The sequence below is a fragment of the Camelus bactrianus genome, chromosome 16 (genome assembly GCF_048773025.1).
Source record: "Camelus bactrianus isolate YW-2024 breed Bactrian camel chromosome 16, ASM4877302v1, whole genome shotgun sequence".
In the NCBI taxonomy this organism is placed as follows: domain Eukaryota; kingdom Metazoa; phylum Chordata; class Mammalia; order Artiodactyla; family Camelidae; genus Camelus; species Camelus bactrianus.
Window position 1 is genome coordinate 4126071 of NC_133554.1, and position 20302 is coordinate 4146372.

General features: G+C 41.6%; 1 protein-coding gene across 8 annotated transcripts in view; it reads right to left on the reverse strand.

Annotated features, from left to right (window-relative positions):
* MYOCD (myocardin) overlaps window positions 1-20302 on the reverse strand; it is a 164584-nt gene that overhangs the window by 47671 nt on the left and 96611 nt on the right. For 6 of the 8 annotated variants that reach the window (XM_074342141.1, XM_045524800.2, XM_045524804.2 and 3 more), the window contains exon 2: window positions 4092-4157. The exons of the other annotated variants lie outside the window; for them this stretch is intronic. Coding sequence is in view for 4 of the 6 variants with exons in the window: in XM_045524800.2 (XP_045380756.2) it covers window positions 4092-4157 (66 nt within the window). In the remaining 2 variants the exon portion in view is untranslated. The remainder of the gene's footprint in view (window positions 1-4091; window positions 4158-20302) is intronic. 8 annotated transcript variants of the gene reach the window in all.

Below are 20302 nucleotides of genomic sequence, written 5' to 3' on the forward strand. Positions count from 1 at the left end.
AGAAAAGAAAGTAGAGGAGGAAATTTGCATGAGAATGACCAACAGATTTGAGCCCCACAGGTCTACAGGGGAGGAGGCTGGACAATGAGAAAACAAAGAACCCTAACATCCTCTTGCAGTCTTGAGCATGGCAGGGAGGAGCGGGAGCAGGCGGTGAAGCCATCCCTCTGAATTCTACTTGATGGTGACAAAGGAAGCAACTCGAAATCTGCATTTTGAGATGCAGAGGTAGGATTTTGGAGAGGAGTCTAAACAATACATTCTTAAAGGAATATGTCAAGAGGCTATTTCACCGAGCTTTCATGACTATTTTGAAAAGGTGACCACCACAACTCACCCTATAAACATGAAAACAACCTTAGAACCCACCCTTGGGCCCATGCTTCTGGCTGGAGAATCCTTTCCCATTGTTTAAAGTTGTCTGAGAGGCTCTGTGCTGGCCTCAGGACCCTGCCCTCCTTGACTAAATTCAAGGAATGATGCCTTTAAATGCATTCAAAGCACCGGAAGGGGAAAATCCTAAACCTATAATGTGTACAAGTAAGAAGTGAGTAAATGATTCAGAGGGGTGAGTCTGGGGGTTTGTAAAAGAGAACTTGATTCTCTGATGGCTGCGACTGCTGGCTGCTCACTAGCAACTTGGAAACCTGCAGGATGCATGCCCAAGGAGGAGGGAGACAGGACATTCAGTCCATGTGGACTGGTCTCACTGGTCACTGAAAACCACACCTGGTTCTGCCCATTGGAATAAGTGGGGCAGAAACCTCATACTGAATTATCAGTTTGGTGTGCAGTTGAAGTAAGATGGGGTCACACGGCTAACTCAATGGGATTTTTCATTCACTCTTGGTCATAGGGAGGTGCAGATTATCATGTAGAACCCGAAGTTATTCCATTAAAACCATTTGGCATGTTTATATATATACATATATATCCCCCCACCCCCCCAAATTCCAACTGAATGTTTTTGACCACAAAATACTTGATGACAGAAACTTCTAAGAATGTACTTTTAAAGTTTAAGTGATTCCTGTTGAATATTTGAGACAAGAGCCCTATGTCAGGATCAGGAGACCTATGGTCTGGCCTCAATTCTACTGCAACAGGAGGGGGCTGCATTTTTTTTTTTTTTTTTTGCAATGGACAATGCCCTTGGGATTGAACCTAATGCACAACTCAAGACTCATCCTGCCCAAAGAGAGCAGGCGTTTCTGTCGACCAGCTAAGAACAGCAGCGCGGTACAATAATAACATAAGGACAGTGAACAATTCACTTGGCCATCAGCTTTCAATGTACGCAACTGATGACAAGTTTGAAAATTCAAGGGGAAGAGCAGGGTGATTTCAGACTTTATGGGTAACAGGAGACGGTGTTAATAATTTTACCGCACGTGCATTTCAATTCTCACAGTGCAAGTTTGTACGGAGGATCACACTGAGCCCTAGCTTTGGGATGTTTGAAAAGTCTCCTAGGCCTTGCCAATCTCAGTTCTATGAGCATTAAAGATAATGGGTCTTGGACTTTGGACCAGGGGTTTTCAAACTCTGTTTGAAGAGGACCAGCACCCTGGGGAGGACAATGAGGGGTGTCAAGGAGGGATGAGGGGGGCCGAGTGAGTGGGGGAGAGGCTCCCAACACGTGTGTGTGTGTATATATACTTATACACACAGATACAACATAGAGTATCTTTAACTATTAAAAAATTGAAAATCATGAAATTAGATGATCTCTCCTGACTATTTATTGGCTTGCTTCCTTCCATTTCACCCCCTGCCTTTCTCCTTTCCTCTTTCCTTCTGCTTCAAAATTCAAATAATAGAATGAAGAAATCAAAAGCCCTCTTGCGGAACGTGAGTTTATACTACGTGTTTCTTCTCACCCTTTCCTCTCAAATCTCGTCTCTCCAAAGGACTGTCTTGCTCATTGTTGTCCCTACACACTATCCTGCATATATGGTCTGGTTCACAACGAAACATGTTGAATTTGATTGAATTGAAAGGGCCCTGAGACCATGGTCACCTTTACAGAGGTACCCGCGGGGGGGCTGACCAAACAGACTGCAGGGTAATTAATCTCCAATTGGGCTGAGAGGCTAACCTTCTCCGCCCTAATCTCTCAGCAGGTGCTGAGGCTCGCAGAGTCCGGCTTCCCCAAAAGAGCTAAGTCATCAGCCAGGGCTGGGGCTGCAGTGGGCACCTGCTGTGACTCTGACATCTTTCCACAGCAGAATGACACCTTTGGGAAGCCTCGTTGAGAGGAAGTGGCTGACGACTACAGAAAACTGGTGATGCTTAATTAACCACTCTCGTTTTGCTGAATTAAAAAGAAAACATTATTGCTTTTCTCAGAGGACTTTTCTCCTAGCAATGATCTTCATGATACAATGGACTATGGATGCAAAATTTCTCTCAAGCAGTACTTCATTAATATGTACATTATTTGAGTCTGAAAATTCTGGAAAACAAAATATTATATCTTTGTTGGTCCCTACTCCACAAATGGACGTTTCATTTGCAGTTTATATTGGGGTGTTATTTAAAAACATATCATAGGGTTCATTTCTATCTTTATGAGGTGTTTTTACTGATTCCCTGAGATTTAACCCCAGAAGCCTCAAAAAGAGGTTTATTCTCATCCAAATGCCAGCTGCAAGGCAAGACCCAGGCTCAGAGATTCACAGTCCAGCACACGGGCTGAACTTTAGATGAGGCGCGAACAGCTTGAGCAGACTGAAGGGCACTGGGTCTCTCTACTCCAGTTTCCTTTCCAGAACCAAAGGAAAGAAACGCCCACGAGGGAATCGATTATTTTAACCCACTGAAGTTGACGTGCGTATCCCATATTCCAGGGCGTGTGGTAGTCTGCGATCTGTTGTGAGGATCCCAGTGGGTGGAGCTACACTGGTCTACAATCCACTCTCAGCGAACCATTCTTTCAGGCAGTAGTTAAACAAGTTAGCATCCACACACCTGCAGCAGGGCTCAGAGAAAGGCTGGCCCGGTCAGCCTGGAGTGAACACGTACTCAGCGGCCCTGAAGTCTGCAGCCCCTCTCGTGTTTCAGCGCCTGCCCTGCTGGGCTAAGATGGAACAGGCCGCACAGACTTGCTCTGTTGGTTTCTCATCTTACTTGTACATACTTCTGCAACAGCCTCTCAGTTGCAGGGGTGAGCTGTTTCTTCTGTGCTAAGCAAACCTCTAAAAAATTTTTTCTGCTATAAGGGGCACCTGCCGTTTAGTGGCTATAGGGCTCAGCCATGAACGAAGAGCTACATGGGAATTACCAAAGGAAAGGGGCTGAAAAATTCTTAGTTCTGTTCTGGCTCTGAAGCGCAGGCTGTATTTAAAGTGTTTAGACCTTGGGTCACTAGGCACCAAGGTTACGAATTGCAGGACACTTCTCAAGGGCAAATGCTTGCTGCCTACTTAACGCTGATGGAACCCAGGTTTCTGCAAGAGTCATTACGGATCTTGACTTTTAAACTGACCTATGACTTAAGGAGCTTCAACTGACTTCATTCATATGCAGTGTTTCCCCTATTTCTATGGATAACCAAAAGTTAGCCTCGATTGCTCAGTTGGTAGGAAATTTCAAACGTATCTTCTAAAAGACATGATACTGCCTCTTCTTTGACCCAAATTATGGCCAGGAATTCAACGTTATACCATTTGTGCTTGAATGGCATCGCTGCTCACTACTCTATAAAGGAAGCACTTGACAAATATTCAGTTAGTTGTGGACTCAAGTACCCAAACAGAAGTGAAACGGAGGGGGTGAGGAAAAGATGATGTGATTAATGCTTCCAGAAAGAATAGTGACCGTATCCAATTCTAAAAGAAGGAGAGGGGGAAGGGATGTCCATAGTGAATTGTGTTCACTGTATAAACACACCCACCATTTTGGGATTTTAGGTACAACCGATATGATTAAAGGGGAGTAGCATTTGGGGAAAAGCCTCCAAGATCTGGGATTTCTCAGACACAGTCTGAGGATCTTAGGAGACCAATCTTTGGAATTAGACTGTGCTTTCCAGTTCCCCAACTGCACGGTCCCACAGCCGGTATCAGTCAACGAGAGACGCAGGTACTCACGTGGTATTATGCCTTGGTTAGCCAGCTGCTCCTGGGTCCTTCTCTGTTGAAGTCGTAACTGTAAAACTTAGAAAAGCAAGTGTTAGGTTGTGAGTTGGGCTAACACTGACTACAGTCACTCACATCTGCTTCGTACGTTTTTGGCATCACGCTTCTCACTTTATTTCTAGAAGAGTTCTGGAAATTTGTGTGGGGGACATTGGCGTTTTTGTCATAGACCTGGAGAAAGGAGGATGGGAGAAGCTGAGGGGGTCGTAGGGCTTTGTAGCAAGTGGGTAACAACCAGAAATCAGAAGACTTGTCTCCTCTTTGGAGAGAATGCTATTCTCTCAGCACCAGGCTTCTGCTCTCCCCACTAGCCCTCCTGGGAGCTGAACCCCATCAAATAATGCAGAGACTCTGGCCATGATTTCAAAGGAAGAGATGCAGTAGAGAAAGCTTGGTCTCTCCAGTCTCACCTGGGTTCAAATCCCATCTCTAGCCCCTTCAAAGGTGGGTCAATCTGGGCAAGTTGCCCAACCTCTATGACCCCCAGTCATGTGTAAATGGGGACACCTTGCAGGATTGCTATGAAGTCTGGTGAGACAAGGCAAGCAGGTTGCTTAGCAGAGCGCCTGGCACGGAAGTCATCAGTAAGTGGTAGTACTATGAGAATCTGCAATCCACCTGGAAATTCAGAGAAGGGCTACTGGAGTCATGCTTTGCTCAGAAAAACATTGTAAAACGTCCAAACTGTCAGTTATAAAACTTCATGTTACTACCCCTATGCACAAATAGATAATATACCGTATATACATTTATATGTCTAAGTAATTATATACATGATACACACATTACGAGTGCAGTGCTTATGATTTTCTCCTCCTCACTCCTCTCCCCTTAAAACATCCATCTTTGGACATGTACATTTTGTCAGGGAGATTCTGAGTTTGCCATCTTGGTTCCTGGGTTTACGCTACCCAGGATAAGGAAAGAGAGAGCAGAAATTTTCAAAGAGAGGGATTGGCTTAATCACTTCATAATGAAAAGAGAGAACAAAAATTGCTTTTATGAAGATAAAATTAGAATGGAGGTAAGAGAAGCAAAAATGAAAAGGATATGTAGCCTGGCTTTTAAGTTGATCATTTCAGAGTGAGGCTTCAGAGCACATGCAACCCTAAGATACACTGAAAGAACAATGGAGGAATAATTTTAAAAAGCATCTCTATGGGTTTTGAATTGGACTCTCACCAACCTTCTTTGGGAGAGACCAATGTTGCTGAATTGCTTGTAATTACTTTTGGGGGCTAGACTGTGCTTTATTGGAGAGCCTCATATAACTCCATCTGGGGACCGGATAACAAAGAGGGCTAAATCATTTCACTTTGTGGACAGAGGAAAATGACAGGAGAGCCACAATTTACGCCCTCCTTCAGACCGACCCTCTCACTAACAAAAACTGTAAAATGTGAAAAACAACTACCCGAGGAGTCTGAATAATAACAAAATCAGGCAGATTGTGGGGAGGAGTTGAAACCTGGAGAAGTGACTTACGTGGGGGTGAGTTTCCCATTTTGGGGTGGGGGCTTTGCCTTGAGGGTGGCCTGGAGTCATGAAGTGGCAAGTCATAGGTAGTTAAAACTTCACTAGAAAACCTGCTCATCTTTCCAGCCAGAGGAACCAGGGAAAGGGGCCCAGGCAACTGGGGTAACCTGCAGGGGAGGGAGCTGGAGAAGGAGGGGATTCCCTGGCTCCGCGTCTGAATCTCTCCGCAAGTTTCCGGTTGATCCCTTGATGATGTTTCCATGGGGCAGATTCAAAGCAGCACAGCAAAGGTTTAAAACTAAACTGAAATCTGAACCTCTGTGCACATAGGTACGAGAGAGCTAAAAGTGTGACTCTCCCTGGGTTCGCTGAGGGCTAAAACAAAAACACCAGCATTCTCCTGAGGATTATAAAAGAACTCAGAGTCTATGTAACGTAAGACTCACAATGTCCAGGATGCAATCCACAATCACTCGACACACAAAGAATTGGGAAAATGCGACCCATTTCAAGTGGGGAAGACAGTAACAGATGCAACTTAAAATGACCCAGATATTACAATTGTCAGACAAGGACTTTAGATACTTTCAACTACGCTCAATGAAGTAAATCGAAACGTATTTGAAATGAATGTGAAGATAGGAAATGACACCAGCAAACTAGAATACGTAAAAAGAAATCAAATGGAAACATTAAACTTAACAGTCGAATATCTGAAAAAATTCACTGAAAGGGGTGAAAAGAAGAATGAGTATCAGAGGAATGAATCAGTACCTTTGCACATAGGTCAAAGTGAGAAAGAACGGGAAGAATAATGGAAAACGTGGACAGTCTCAGGTATCTGTGTCACAGTATCAGAAAATCTAATATTAGACAATTAGAATCCCAGAAAAAGAGCAGAAAAATAAGTAATGGCCAAAACATCCCAAATTTGGTGAAAAACAGAAATGTACAGATTTAGAAAGTTCAACAAGCCCCAAACTAGACATATTCACAAAAAATCACACTTAGAAGCATCATAATCCAATGGCCGAAAACCAAAGAGGAGAAAAGTCTCAAAAGCAGCCAGGAAAAACAACACATGGCCAAAATGGAAACCTTGATTTAAACTACTACAGACTTCTTATCAGAAATCATGTAGTCTAGAAAACAAAACAAAATGAAAACAAAATTAAAAACTGCCAACCTAGAATAGAAAATGTCCTTGAGGAATGAAGACAAAACTAAGGTATGTTCAGGTAAAGGAGAAGTAGGGTAATTTGCTGCCAGCAGACTTTTACTACAATACATGCTTAAGGAAATGCTTCAGGCTGAAGGGAAATGATCTCAGAAGGAAACCTAGATATTCAAGAATGACTAAAGCACCATCAGAAATGGTAAACAGCTTGGTAAATTTTAAAGACTTTTTTCTCTCTAAGTTTACACATATATAGATATATAACTATGTAGAGAAAAATTATATCATTGTCTTGTGATGTTCTTAAGGCAGGTAGACGTAAGACAGGTAATAACTAGAACATAGAGGGCCCTTCATTACAGCAAGGTTTCTACACTTTGCATGCAGCGGTATAATATTAACAATAAGTAGACTGTGAAAGATTAATTATGTATATTGTAACCCCTAGAGCAACTAATAAATGAAAACAGAAATCATTTAAAAAATCAATAAATTAAAACAGAATGTTAAAAAATATTCAGGTAATCCAAAATAAGGCAAGAAATGGGGAATATAGAAACAAAAAGTAGAGGGACAAGCAGAAGACAAGTAAAATGGTAAACCTAAATCCAAAAACATCAACAATTACATTAAATATGAATGGTCTAATCCACACTCAAAAGGCAGATTATCAGAAGGGATAAAAAAGAGCAACATTCAATTATATGTTGTTTACAAGAGACACATTTTACACATAAAGACTTAGATTGGTTAAAAATAAATAGATGGAAAAAAGATACACCATATGAACAGTAATCACAAGTTGGAATGCCTACATCTGTATCAGTTAAAATAAACTTCAAGTCAAAGAGTATTATCAGAGATAAAGAAGGGACATTTCATAATTATAAGAAAGATCATTCATCAGGAAGATCTAGCAATTATAAATTGATAGGTATTTAATAAGAGCCTCAAAATACATGAAGCAAAATCTGACAGAATTAAAGAGGTAAACTGACAATTTCAAAATCATAGTAGGAGACTTTAAGGTCTCTCTCAATGTTAGATAGAACTAGATAAACATGACATAGAGGATTTGAACAACAATATCAACCATCTTGATTTAACTGGTATTTTTAGAGCTCCACACCCAATAACTACAGAATTAATATTCTTCTCAAGTTCTCATAGTAATTTGCCAAGATATAGTAGGCCATAAACCAAGTTTCAACAAACTCACAGAAAACTGAAGTTATATAAAGTCTTTCTCTGATCACATTGGAATTAATTAGAAATCAGAAACAATACGCTATTTAGAAAAATACTAGACAACAACTTCTAAATAATGCATAGGTCAAAAAAGAAATCATGAGGGAAAGTAGAGATATTTTGAACTAAATGATAATGAATACACAACATATTACAGTTTATGGGATACAGCTAAAGCAATGTTTAGAGGGAAACAGAGTTTTAAGGAGAATGATTTAAATAACCAATGACCTAAGTTTCTACCTTAATAAGCTGAAGAAGAAATATACCCAAAGTAAGTAGAAGGAAGAGAATAATAAAGATTAAGGGCAGAAATCTTCAAAATAGAAAGCAGACCAGTACCAGCAAAAATGAACAAAACCAAAGGCTGGTTCTCTGCAAAGACCAACAGAGCTGAAAACCCCCCAGCTAAAGTGATCCAGAAAAACAAAAAACTTAAAACAAAGAAAAAGAGAAAGAATAATTTTACCAATATCAAGAATTTAAAAATGAATTATTACTATGATCCCTAGACATTAAAAAGGATAACAGAAAAATATCATTAACAAATTTGAGCCAATACATTTGACAATTTAGATAAAATTTCTTGAAAATTACAATTTACCAAAATTAATACAAGAAACATAAATCTGAATAGTGCTATATTTAATAAATTACACTGATTACCAAAAACTTGCCCCTCCCCTCAAAAAACCCTCCAAGCCCAGATGGTTTTACTAGTGAATTCTGTTAAAATATTGTGATTAAGATATTACTTTCCAAGTTCTCCATCAAATAGCTTCCATATTCTACATATTATACCAACAGTAAGAATCCTCAATTATTTTATATTTCAAAATCATAGATCTTAATTTAATAAAGGGAAGAGTTTAGAGCTATCCCATTATTAGAGTCAATCATTTTGAAGCCTGTTTCAGTTCTCTAGATATTAAGCTATTTTGACTTAGACTGAGTGTATTAAGGTAACAAAAGTACAAATGGAAGAGAAAAATATAAAAACATTTTTGAACAAAAAATTGGAAGAACTTGGTGACATGAGGGAAGAGAGAAATAAATATCCTCATATGTGGAATCAGATGTATGGTTTGAGGCTAGACTATAACTTTAACTTATCCCAAATAGTTGGCAAACTACATATACCTCTGCCATTTACTAAGGAATTTTCCTTTGCTCACTGATTTGTAATGTCACCTTCATCATTTAGTAAAGTTCTAATATAAGCCATGATTTGTTTCTAGGTGCCAAGTTCTAATTTATACCTCTTATCCTTTTCTCTCTTCTTAGCAGCAAAAGAAGTAAATGTTTTCTGTTTTAAGATAGGAGACAGAGTACACAACTGATTCCTATAACAGAAATGAGAGTTTAAAAAATCTGTACCTTCACAGGAAAACGGGATTTCTTAGTGGATTGGAATTGTATGTAATCTCTGAGACACAACATGCGTATGGAATTGACTGGATTGGAAAACCACATCCCAAGACATATGCAAGTGAGTGACTGAAAGCCATGCCAAGAATCCTCCTTGCCTTGGAGCAGCAGACAGTACAAGGTTCAATGTATCAGGACTGTTAGTTGGGGTAACAAAGCAAGAGGTCAGCCTTTATCATGTCCTGCACCTCTCCACGCATTGGACTAGGCATTGATTACATGGGATGGGACTGTCCCCAAGTAAGAGCAGTAAACATGGCATCTTGGGAGACAGATGGGTGGGCTCCAGGATGTTGGTAATAACCAAGGGGGTCAAGAATTCTTCACTCTGTGACTAGCTACTGGTCATCCTGTGCCTCTCTTCCAATCCCTGAAATCAGATCAAAGCACACATGTCAGCAACACGTCTTTTCCCCACAGACTGCGCTCACCTGCGCATCAGACAGTCTAACAGGTATCCACAGGGGACGTGTGAGGGTGCGATCGAGAATCACCTAACCCGGGAGGAATGTCAGCACCACGAAAGAAAGACTCCAAACTTACAACAAAACAGTGTGAACAAATGGAGCAGGTCTTTCTCAGAGACAAGCAAGAGAATTTTCATTAATTACCAATATAATAAAACAACCACCCCCTACACATTAGGATGGCTACTTTAAAAAAAAAAGGAAAATACACAAGTGTTGACAAAGATGTGGAGAAACTGGAACTCAGTGCACCGCTGGTGGAATGTAGAACAGTTCAGCTGCTATGGAAACCAGTATAGTGGCTCCTCCAAAACGTAAAATATGGAGTAGCATATGATCTAGTAATCCCACTTCTGAGTACACAGCCAAAAGAAAAGAAAGCGGAGAGACACTCATACACCCATGTTCAAAGCTGCATTATTCACCTTAACCAAAAGGTGGAAATAACCCAGGTGTCCATCAATGGATGAATGGACAAACAAAATGTTGTATAGACATACAGTAGGATATTATTCAGCCTTAACAAGGAAAGAAATTTGGACACATGCTACAGCATGGATGAACTTTGAGGACATTATGCTCAGTGAAATAAAGTAGTCACTAAAGGACAAATATTGTATGATTCCACCTACATGAGGTATCCAGAGCCATCAGTCATAGGGACAAAGAACGGTGATCGCCAGGGGATGACAAGAAGCGGGGGCGGGGAGTTACTGCTTTACTGAGCATCAAGTTTCAGTTCTGCACGATGAGGAAGATCTGAAGATGGATGGTGGTGATGGTGGTACAACCGTGTGAATGTGTTCAATGTCCCTGACCGTACACTTAAAAATGATTAAAATGGTCAATTCTACGTGTGTTTTAAAACACATAAAAAAATAAAATGGAAAAAAATACACCAAAAGTCAAAGCAAAACCTAATTCACCAAAATAAACAAACTCAAGTGGATGGCTGAATATGAGAATGAAGACAGTTAAAGATGAATTAGTAAGCTGGAAGGCCGGGCTGAGTCAGTCTCTCAGAACGTAACATGAAGCGGTAAAGGGTAGTAAGCGAAAGCAATACGAAGTCAATGTGGAAACACTGCAAGATACAGAAAAGCTTCCGGGAAAAAAAAATACTCATCCCTGAACTAGAGGTAACTCTCAACAACATTAATTCAGGGACTTGAGGTCCTTTTTCTTTGTGTTCATGTGGCCTCACATTTAAGTTTTCCTTCGTTAGCTGCTTTGTAAAGGAACAGATCACAGATACATTCCGATGCCATTGAATATCCTTCAAAAGATGCGATTTTAGAAGCTGCATGGTATCTCATTTTTTGGTTATCCCACAAATGATTGAATATGCCTATTACTAAATAATTCATTTGTTTCCATTATTTTACCATGAAAACCCACAGTGGACATTCCTGGTAGTTGATGTGACTTTAGGACACGCTCTTAGAAGTGGGCTTGTCTGAAGGCTTTCGGTCCATAAAGCAAATGGCTGTCCTGAAAGGCCATTCTGCTCTCCTCACTAGCGAAGTGTGGCTGGGTTGCCCAGCGCCCTTGGCCTTGCTGCTCGCGTCTCTAGGAAGCTGCTGCAATCCTTCCCTGCAGAGAAGGTGGTGGCCTGGCTGCCAGTTCAGTGCTCCAAGCCTACAGGGAGAGGCCGGAGAGCCAAGGACAGGATGACCTTGGCAGTGGCACATGACCCTGGGAGGCGGAAACCCTACCTATGCGGCTCTGGCGAAGCAGCCTTTCCCTCTGGGCACAGCTGCCCTCGGCAGCTGCCCTCGGCTACTGCCCGGCCTCCGTCCCCGAGTGTCCCTTCCTGCTTTACTGCGCAGTACCGCCCTCTCTGCTTTTAGCTTGCTGTGGCCATGTGTGTCCCCAGAGCTCTTGGCAAACTTCCACTGATCCACCGTAGCTAAAAATACTCTGAGCAGAGGACTGCTTTTTGGCCCAAGTCTCCCCCTAACCCCCAGTTCCAACCACCTCCAAACTACAGGCGTCCGTGGAGTCTTCTCCTCCCTTCCTTTGAGACCATATGGTTATCTTCGGGAGGCAGGTGGGTTCTTGGTGTCTCTTCCATGTCATCCCAACACATTCTCATGGTCTGGCATTTGGGTGTCAGTCTTTTTTAGCTTTCAGAAAGAAATCAATTTTTTCCTCTATTTTTGCATTCCTTTTGTCATTGCCTTCAGAACTGGGAGTCATGTTTGCATTCAAGTTGCTTCTTGACACAGAAGTTCTGGGCTCTCAACTCAGATTTTCTCATCTGTCTGGCTTCTTGTCCCAGGATTACACTATCTGAATTATTCTGGATTTATGATAGATTTTCATGCCTGGTAGGGAGAATCTTATATCACCCTTCTTGACTACTCAAGCCTCCTCACCCCCACCCCACCAAATGAATTTCAGGATGTGAGTAGCGAGTTCCACCATCACCCAGGAACTTACCTCTCCAGAAGCAGAGGGCATATGTCCCTTTAATATTCTATCATTGTAAGTGTGGACACTATCCAGCCAGGGAGGCATCACCCTGTTTAATTATTATTAAAGAATATATGGAAACCTCTGGATCAAGTATAGTGCAGGACCAGGAACAGGTTCCCTGCACGCGACTGGGGCTGAGACTGGGTCCCCAACTCAAGAATGGGAACTAGAATATCTCTACGCGACCAGACCCTGTCCCTTGCCTGTGCCCAGCAGAGGAACCAAAGCCATCCAGGATGGAAAGGACCAGGTGCAACTGTGAATGTCTCTTCAGAGTTTCAGGCTGAAGAGGAGGGAAATGCCAGGATTGATGGACATCACGATACTTCTCTTCTCACACAGGCAACCACCTCTGCCACATGCCCAGAGCTGGTCGGTAGATGTTTCCCAATGCAGAAGGCAGACAGCATGATGGAGCAGGGTGTGAAGGGAAAACAGAGACTCAACTCTGTCTCCACCAAGTTGTGTGGCCTTGGGCAAGTCACTGTGTCCATGTGTCCTGGCCTTCTCAGCTACTGTCAACAATAAATCATAGTAACTCATTGCACAGGATTATTGGGATGGAGTTAATGAGTTAACCACTTTCTAAACAAGGCTCTCTGGACGAGGCTGCCAAGCGCCCTTCTGCTTTGTATCGCTAATGGGCGCTTCCAGAGAAAGCCTGCCTGTTTGGTTCCGGTTACAGAATTACACGAAAAGGCAGCTTTAAGGTGTACAAGGAGAACTAATGTACAAGTTAAAGAGTGTCGTTGCTGCCTTTAAGTATTGGCCATGCCCAGGGCTGCCAGCTGCTGAGGGGAGGTGATGAAAACTGGGAAGAAAGGATCTGTCAGAATCTTGTAGGAAGAGGGGACTGCAGACACAGGAGTCACTCAGCACACAGAGCGACGTGGGAAAGGCAGAGGGCAGAAAAAGGAGAGGAGAAAAGCAGCTCAGTATGGTGCTCAGTAACTCACCACGGAGCAATTCTTCCTGTTCGCTTAGTCCTTCTCCCTGGCGCTCTGGCACTGGCTGAACTGAAAAGTACCAGTCTCTGAGACAGAAGTTCTTACATAAATCATCTCATTGAAACCTGTCCCACTAATCCCACAGCTGTATGAATTCTGATATCTCTGTCACAACTCACGAGGCCCAGAGGGTGTAAACAGCTCATCCACGGCCATGGAGTTACAAAGTGAGGAAAGTGAATTTCCATCCCATGTTTTTGGACTCTAAGGTTTTGCATCCCGGGTGCAAATTCCAAATGAAGTCCTATTTGGATGATAAAATTGTCACTTCTACCATGTGAAATCTTATGTTTTAATGTATTTCTTCCATTTGAGGGGTTCCTTTCAAATGAAGAATCAGGAGCCACTAGAACATGAGGCATGTTTCACGCTTCCTGCCTCCTCGGTAACTCAGCATAAGGAACCCTCAGCTCAGCATCACTAGCCATGGTGTCTCCATAGCAACAGTCATGTAGGGTACCATTCTCTTTCTGGAGCCAAAAGGCAGCTATTCTAACTGATGTAGGTGATGGGCTCCCCAAGACTCAGGTTAGGATAAGGCTCTGAATGATCCCAGGCTCTGACGGCATCACACAGAGTTGTTGCCATGGTTTTGGTGAGAAGTATTGCTTTTCTGAGTATTGCAAAACACTTTATGTTCCAACCCCGTGTTCGCTCATTCCTGACAGAGTGGAAAATGTGTCTCCTTGGCTGAAATGTTCCTCTTGAGTCCAGCCCAAAGATGACATTTTTAGGAAAGTTTGAGAAGAATCTCGTGGCTGTTACTGAGTCACGATAGAGTAGAAATGGATCTTTTCTATTTAAAGAGTTTTGTGCTACTGTTTGAAAATGTCACATTGCTAGGGAACGGGGGAAACGGAAAACTTTCCGTTTACCATCAACAAAGAAAGATCGTTAGAGAATGTGAAGCAGCAGAGTTTAAGGGAAGCTCTGTTACCTGTCGGACTGAAATGGAAGGAGGCTGATGGAAGTTTGAGTTAATAGCGTTGGTCTGAATAAACTTGCTGCTCTAGAAAGGATCACGCATCTGGAATATAGCACATAGAATTCTAGACCCTCCTCTGCTCCTACACAGAATCTCTCTGGATCTCAGCTGCACTATGAACCAACGGAAGACATTAGCTTAGATCAGGATTTCCCCAATTTACCTGATATTAAAAGTAATTTGAAAAAACCCACATTTCTTTGGGATCTTTCCTGGAGACCATAGTCCAATAGTTCTGGGGTTTATTGGAAATATATTTTAACAAACATTCTAGGAAATTCTAAGGGGAAAAGTAGGTTTGAGAAATAGACATAAGAAATTCTATTAAGTGCAAAAATGAGACCATGTTTTTATACTATTTTGTGTATTGCCTTTTCACTGGCAATATATTGTTACTTTTTGTGTATGTGTGTATATGTAGACCCTCATTTCTAGTGACTGCATAGTATTTTGTCATGTTTTAATATCTGTTAAACAAATTCCCTTTTATCATTTTTACTGCACACAATTTTTTTCCTCCAGAAATGACGTATCACTTTGCGCTCCTACTGGGACTACTGGAGGGTTCCCATTTCACTACGAACTTATTAACAATGGTTGTTGCTATTTTAAAAAAAATAAGCTTTGCTAATTTAGTAAGTAATAATAGTTTCTCAATGTCCTTTCTAATTAGCCAGACATGTTTTCATGGGTTTGTTGATTATTCATATCTTTTCTTTTGTGAATAGCCTGATAACGTGCTTCACAGATTTTTCCATTGGGATTATATTTTCTAATAGGTTTGGGAGAGCTACTTATAACTGAGGCACACTAAACACAGTCATACATGTTGTAAATGTCCCCTGGTTTTTAGTTTCCATTCAATTTTGTTTGTGGTGATTTTTGGCATTTAACATTTCTATATGCAATCCTTTAAAAAAAAAAAAACTCTTGTGATTTCCATCTTTGGTATATATTTAGAAAAATCTTCATCTCCAGATTATATACTCTAATGTTCTTAGATTTTTATGGTTTTGATTCTTGCATCTGACTTTGCAATGCATCTGGAATTAATTTTAGAAATTAAGAATAAAATTAGAATAGGCCTTAATTATTTTTTCAAATTGTTAACTAATTATCCTAACAATTAATTTCTAATCAAATGAATTTTAGGTGTCAGTTTTGTCACATAATAGATACTTCTATACCCTTGAATCAGATTTTGCTCTTTCTTTATATTCTGACCTTGATATTTTGTTTTGTAGGCTGGGTTTATCCTTGACTTAAATATTCATTTTGTATGGTGTGGGAGTCTAATTTGGGATGCCCTCAGCTCCTCAGTTATAAAATCCTTGTTTAGATTACTCAAATCAAGCCTTTAGAATGATTTCCAAGTAATCACAAGGTTTCAAGAGACCACATAGTAGAAAGTAATGTCTATGCACGGCAGCAATGGAGGTGACACAGCAAATTAAGACAGAGCTATGTATTCATGGAAATGCTTCCATACAACAGGTAGGGAAAGTTTAATCCCATAACATCGGAGCCTGAATCAGTTCTGAATGCGCTGAGTTTAGGGAAAAGGGAACAGACAAAAAAAAAAGAGAAAGCAAGGATGGGGGAAAGGTAGAAAGAAGAAGTAAAAAAGAGAATGAGTAGAAAAAAGGCTTAATATTTTTTGTATTGTAAGAAGAATACTTGTGTGTGTACAAATATCTATTCCAATGGGAGCTATGAATTCATACGTATTTAGTAGAGAATAAAAGATACATTAAATCAGGGCCATACGAGGTCCTGCCTTGGGAAGGAAATGAGAGGTAGGCCAAGGGTCTTGGCAAAACTCTGGATTTTTAAGGCTGTGCTTTCCCCCACATCATGAGCTGGTCTCCCTGGGCCCAATATGGAGGTGATTTTAATTCTGAAGGAGGGAAAGGGGGAGGCAGAAGGGAAGACAAGAGGAAAGAAGGAAGGAAGGAAGGAAGAAAAAAAAGAAACCTACTTTTATCCTTACACATTGTAACAATTTCACAGTTAATCTGGCTATTTGCTCAACTGCTTAGATAATTTGGAAGCAGCAAAATGGTGGCCAGAATTATTCATTCGAGCCATCCATCCCGCTCCAATGAACTAGGTAATCAGCCAACCATACTTGAGTCTGCACTATCCTGACAAAGCCAGTAGGTCCAACTGAAACCCAGAAGTCTCTCCTACTGCCACTGAAAGTGGAGAAGAGAGGCCTTTTCCTTGGTTTGGTATAGGAGACTTCTCAGTGCTTCCTGCAATATTATTGTCCCCAAACAGTAACACTAGGTGTCTTCGTGTTTCCCAACTCTTCAGCCATTGTTAATTCTTGTTTATTATTTTCTATCTAGAGTATTTCATGGGCCTGTGAAGCTGAATCACCCAAAGAATCACAAAGAAGTTGCTGGGATCTGTGTGTTAAGTTTCTATTTGGTCCATCTAAATAAACCACCACTGTGAACAGCATCCTCCTTCCCCACCACTTCTCCCATGTTGCCATGGATACACTGCCTTCCTAAGACCATCATATTATTCACATGTGACTGATTTTCTGTCCTACCCTTCTACCACTCAACTGTTTTTCCTTTTCCTACAAAATCCTCCATTTTTTTTGTAAGCAAATTTCTCTTAAGCCTCGCTTTGCCTGTGGTCTCTGGGCAGCCTACTTGGCCACAACCTTTACAGCCTCTAAGAATGGTCTCATTTTCTAAAGGAACACCAGAACGCATGGTCTAACAAGATTTTTTTTTCTGAATTACAATTTGTATGTAAATGTTACCAAAACCACAACATAATTTGTATTTATTTTACATTTAGTAAGTCATCTTTTGGGGGGAGAAATAAATGAAAAAAATACCCCCCAAAAGGTGAATGATAATAGAAGACATGTCCTCACTGAATCAACTATATACTCATCATTCAGAGAGAATCATCTTCCTCTCCTTCTAATGCTCCAAAATTCCAGTCCAACAACAGCTCTGCCTTGATTATGAGGGAAGGTGAAAATAACACCAATTCTGTGACATGAACTGAAAAGTCTTCTTCCAACAGCACCTCGAAGTAATAATACAAAGCAGTCATCCCTCTGGGCTCCAGCCTCCTCACCAATGAAGGACAGGATGGACTAAGTTAAAAATCAGATACTCTCAAACTTCACAAAACACTGGAAACATTTTTTAAGCTGAAATTCTACATGCAAGGGAAAAAAATAGCACTAGGGTGCACAGCAAACGCAGAACCTCCCATGAAATGTGAGAGCTCCGTGGAGCAGAGTTTGAAAAATCGTTGGGTTAGATTGTCCCTAAACCCCTTCCAACTTAGATACGTTATTTTTGTGATTTCGATCTAAAAAATCTCAAACTTCCTCCGAGACGTTACTTAGGAACAGATGGAGGGTTTTCATCCAGGAGCGAGGGGGGAGGGGTGGGTGACGGTGTCGTCGCACCAACAGAACCCTGTTTCCCCAGCCCATCTTGGTCCTTTACACTCTCCTTGCTGGAGACCGAAGCCTCGGGACGTGCAGGAAAGCTCCCGTTTTCCGTGGAGGACCACGCCCAGGTCTCTTAGCAACAGCAGAGAGGGAAGCAGCTGCCGTCAACAGATGGCGGTGGGCTCTCAGTGCTTCTGCAGCACCTTCTCGCAACGGGCTCTTGGCTCCTCATAGAATCCTCTGTATCCTGCCTAGCAACCATCACCCCTTGGCAACCACAAGAGCAATCATTCCATCAAACCCATAATGCTGCTTGGAGTCTCACTGCTCTGTACTTTCTCCATGTCCTGCATTTACAGTTTGCCCTATGTCTAAACGTGAAGTCTTTTAATCATTTGACGATTGGATGACAGATGCTAATCCCCGGAATCTCATAGAAAACCAAAGTGAATTATATTAAAAAAAAAAAAAAGTTGTGGTATATTTATACAATGGAATAATACTCGGCCATAAAAAATAATAAAATAATTTGCAGCAACATGGATGGACCTGAAGACTGTCACTCTAAGTGAAGTAAGCCAGAAAGAGAAAGAGGAATACCGTACGGTATCACTTACACGTGGATTCTAAAAAAAAAAAAGACACACTTATTTACAAAAGAGAAATGGACTCACAGACGTAGAAAACAAATTTATGGTTACTGGTGGGGGAAGCTGGGGGGGGAGGGATAAATTGGCAGTTCTAGATTTGCAGATACTAACTACTACACATAAAATAGATAAGCAGCAAGTTTACACTGTATAGCACAGGGAACTATATTCCATACCTTGCAGTAACTTATGGTTAAAAAAAAATGAAAATGAATGTATGTATGTTCCTATATGACTGTGTATTGTGCTGTACACCAGAAACTGACACAACATTGTAAACTGGCTATACTTCAATAAAAATATATTTTAAAAAGTAACTTGCGTCTATACTTAATTTCTGCTTTGCGCACAGGCAAAATACCGAGGAGAAGTGGTTAAAAGATCACCCAAAACTCTGCCTGCTGAAATACATCAGCAGATGTCCCCTGCAAGTCACACAAGAGTTCAGGGGACCAGGACCTGTTCTTCTCACAAAACAGCTGTGTCAAAAAGATCTCTCTCCAGGCCTCAGCTTCCTCCTATTAAAACAAGAAAGATGAGTTGATGATCCTGGAGGCCCCTCAGAGGGCTAACATTTCACAACCCCTGACTTCATCTTTGACCAGGGGCTTTCTTTGTCTGTAAATTCAAACCTCCGAGATGTTTCTTCATCTCAAGAGTGTTCCCCATGAGATCACAATGTGTCTTGTAATAGTTCTCAGCATGGTGTTCAAAGTGCAGGAAAAGGGCAGGAAAACAGCAGAGCAGCGCTCCACCAAATGGTCTAAGAAGCCAGATGTGAGATGCAGGGTCTTAAAGTGGACCCCTAGAGGGAGATGTAATCCAAAATAGCTATGACTTTTATAAACGCCCCAGAAATCTTCAGGCTCCCCAGGCTGATCTGGTGATCACGCTCTTATGCATTTATCCACCCATTCAATCTCTCAAAAAGCATTTTAACAGTTCCTTGCCATGTTCTGGGGCATCTGGAGAGACTGAGGATGACACCAAGTAATTTAAGGCATGAATAATCTCATGGGGAAGAGAGGACAGACACACACGAGTTAGACAGGTAAGCGTCAGGCAACATGTGATTACAGTGCATCCTCGTGGATGGTTACCAAGGGAAGGAGGACGGGACCTTTACATCTTCCAGGGGGAATCTTACGGGTAAGATGGTTGATAAAAGGAATTCTTGATCAAGGAAGAGTGGCGTACACACAGGAACGTGGAATAGGTGTGGTACATCCTGGCCAGGGCCAACTCCACAAGCACGTGACCTGGGCCATCAGCATCCCACGCTCGGAAGGGCCTGGTGTGGTTTGATCCTGTGCTGTTACCATTTGAAATGTTCATGATTTTGAACAAAGGGCCCCACATTATAATTGTGCATTGGGCTCCCCAAAATATATAGCATACCCCAGATTATCACTTTGTTCAAGGAGAGGGATCCTATTGGGGAGATAATACTGGAAAAGGAAGCAGGGGTTCAGGATAGAGGGCCTTGAATGCCACACTGAGGTGCATCAGACTTTATCCTGTAGAAAGAGGGCGGTGCCGGCATCTTTTTGAGCAGCAGAGTTTCACGGGAATATTGAGATTTTAGGATCTCTCATCTCGTGGGAACACGAACTGGGGAGACAGGGCTGGTGTGAAGACTCTTTTTGTGATCCAAGGGTAAAGCAATAAAGTCTCCTCAGACAGGCTGAGAACAGAGAAGAAAGATTCGTGAAACAAGAGGAAAAGAAGAATCACTGTCTCGGTAATAAATTAAAGATGGAGAGAGAGAGAGAAAGGGGGAGAGACAGAGAGTCGGAGACAGGTGAAACAAACTTACA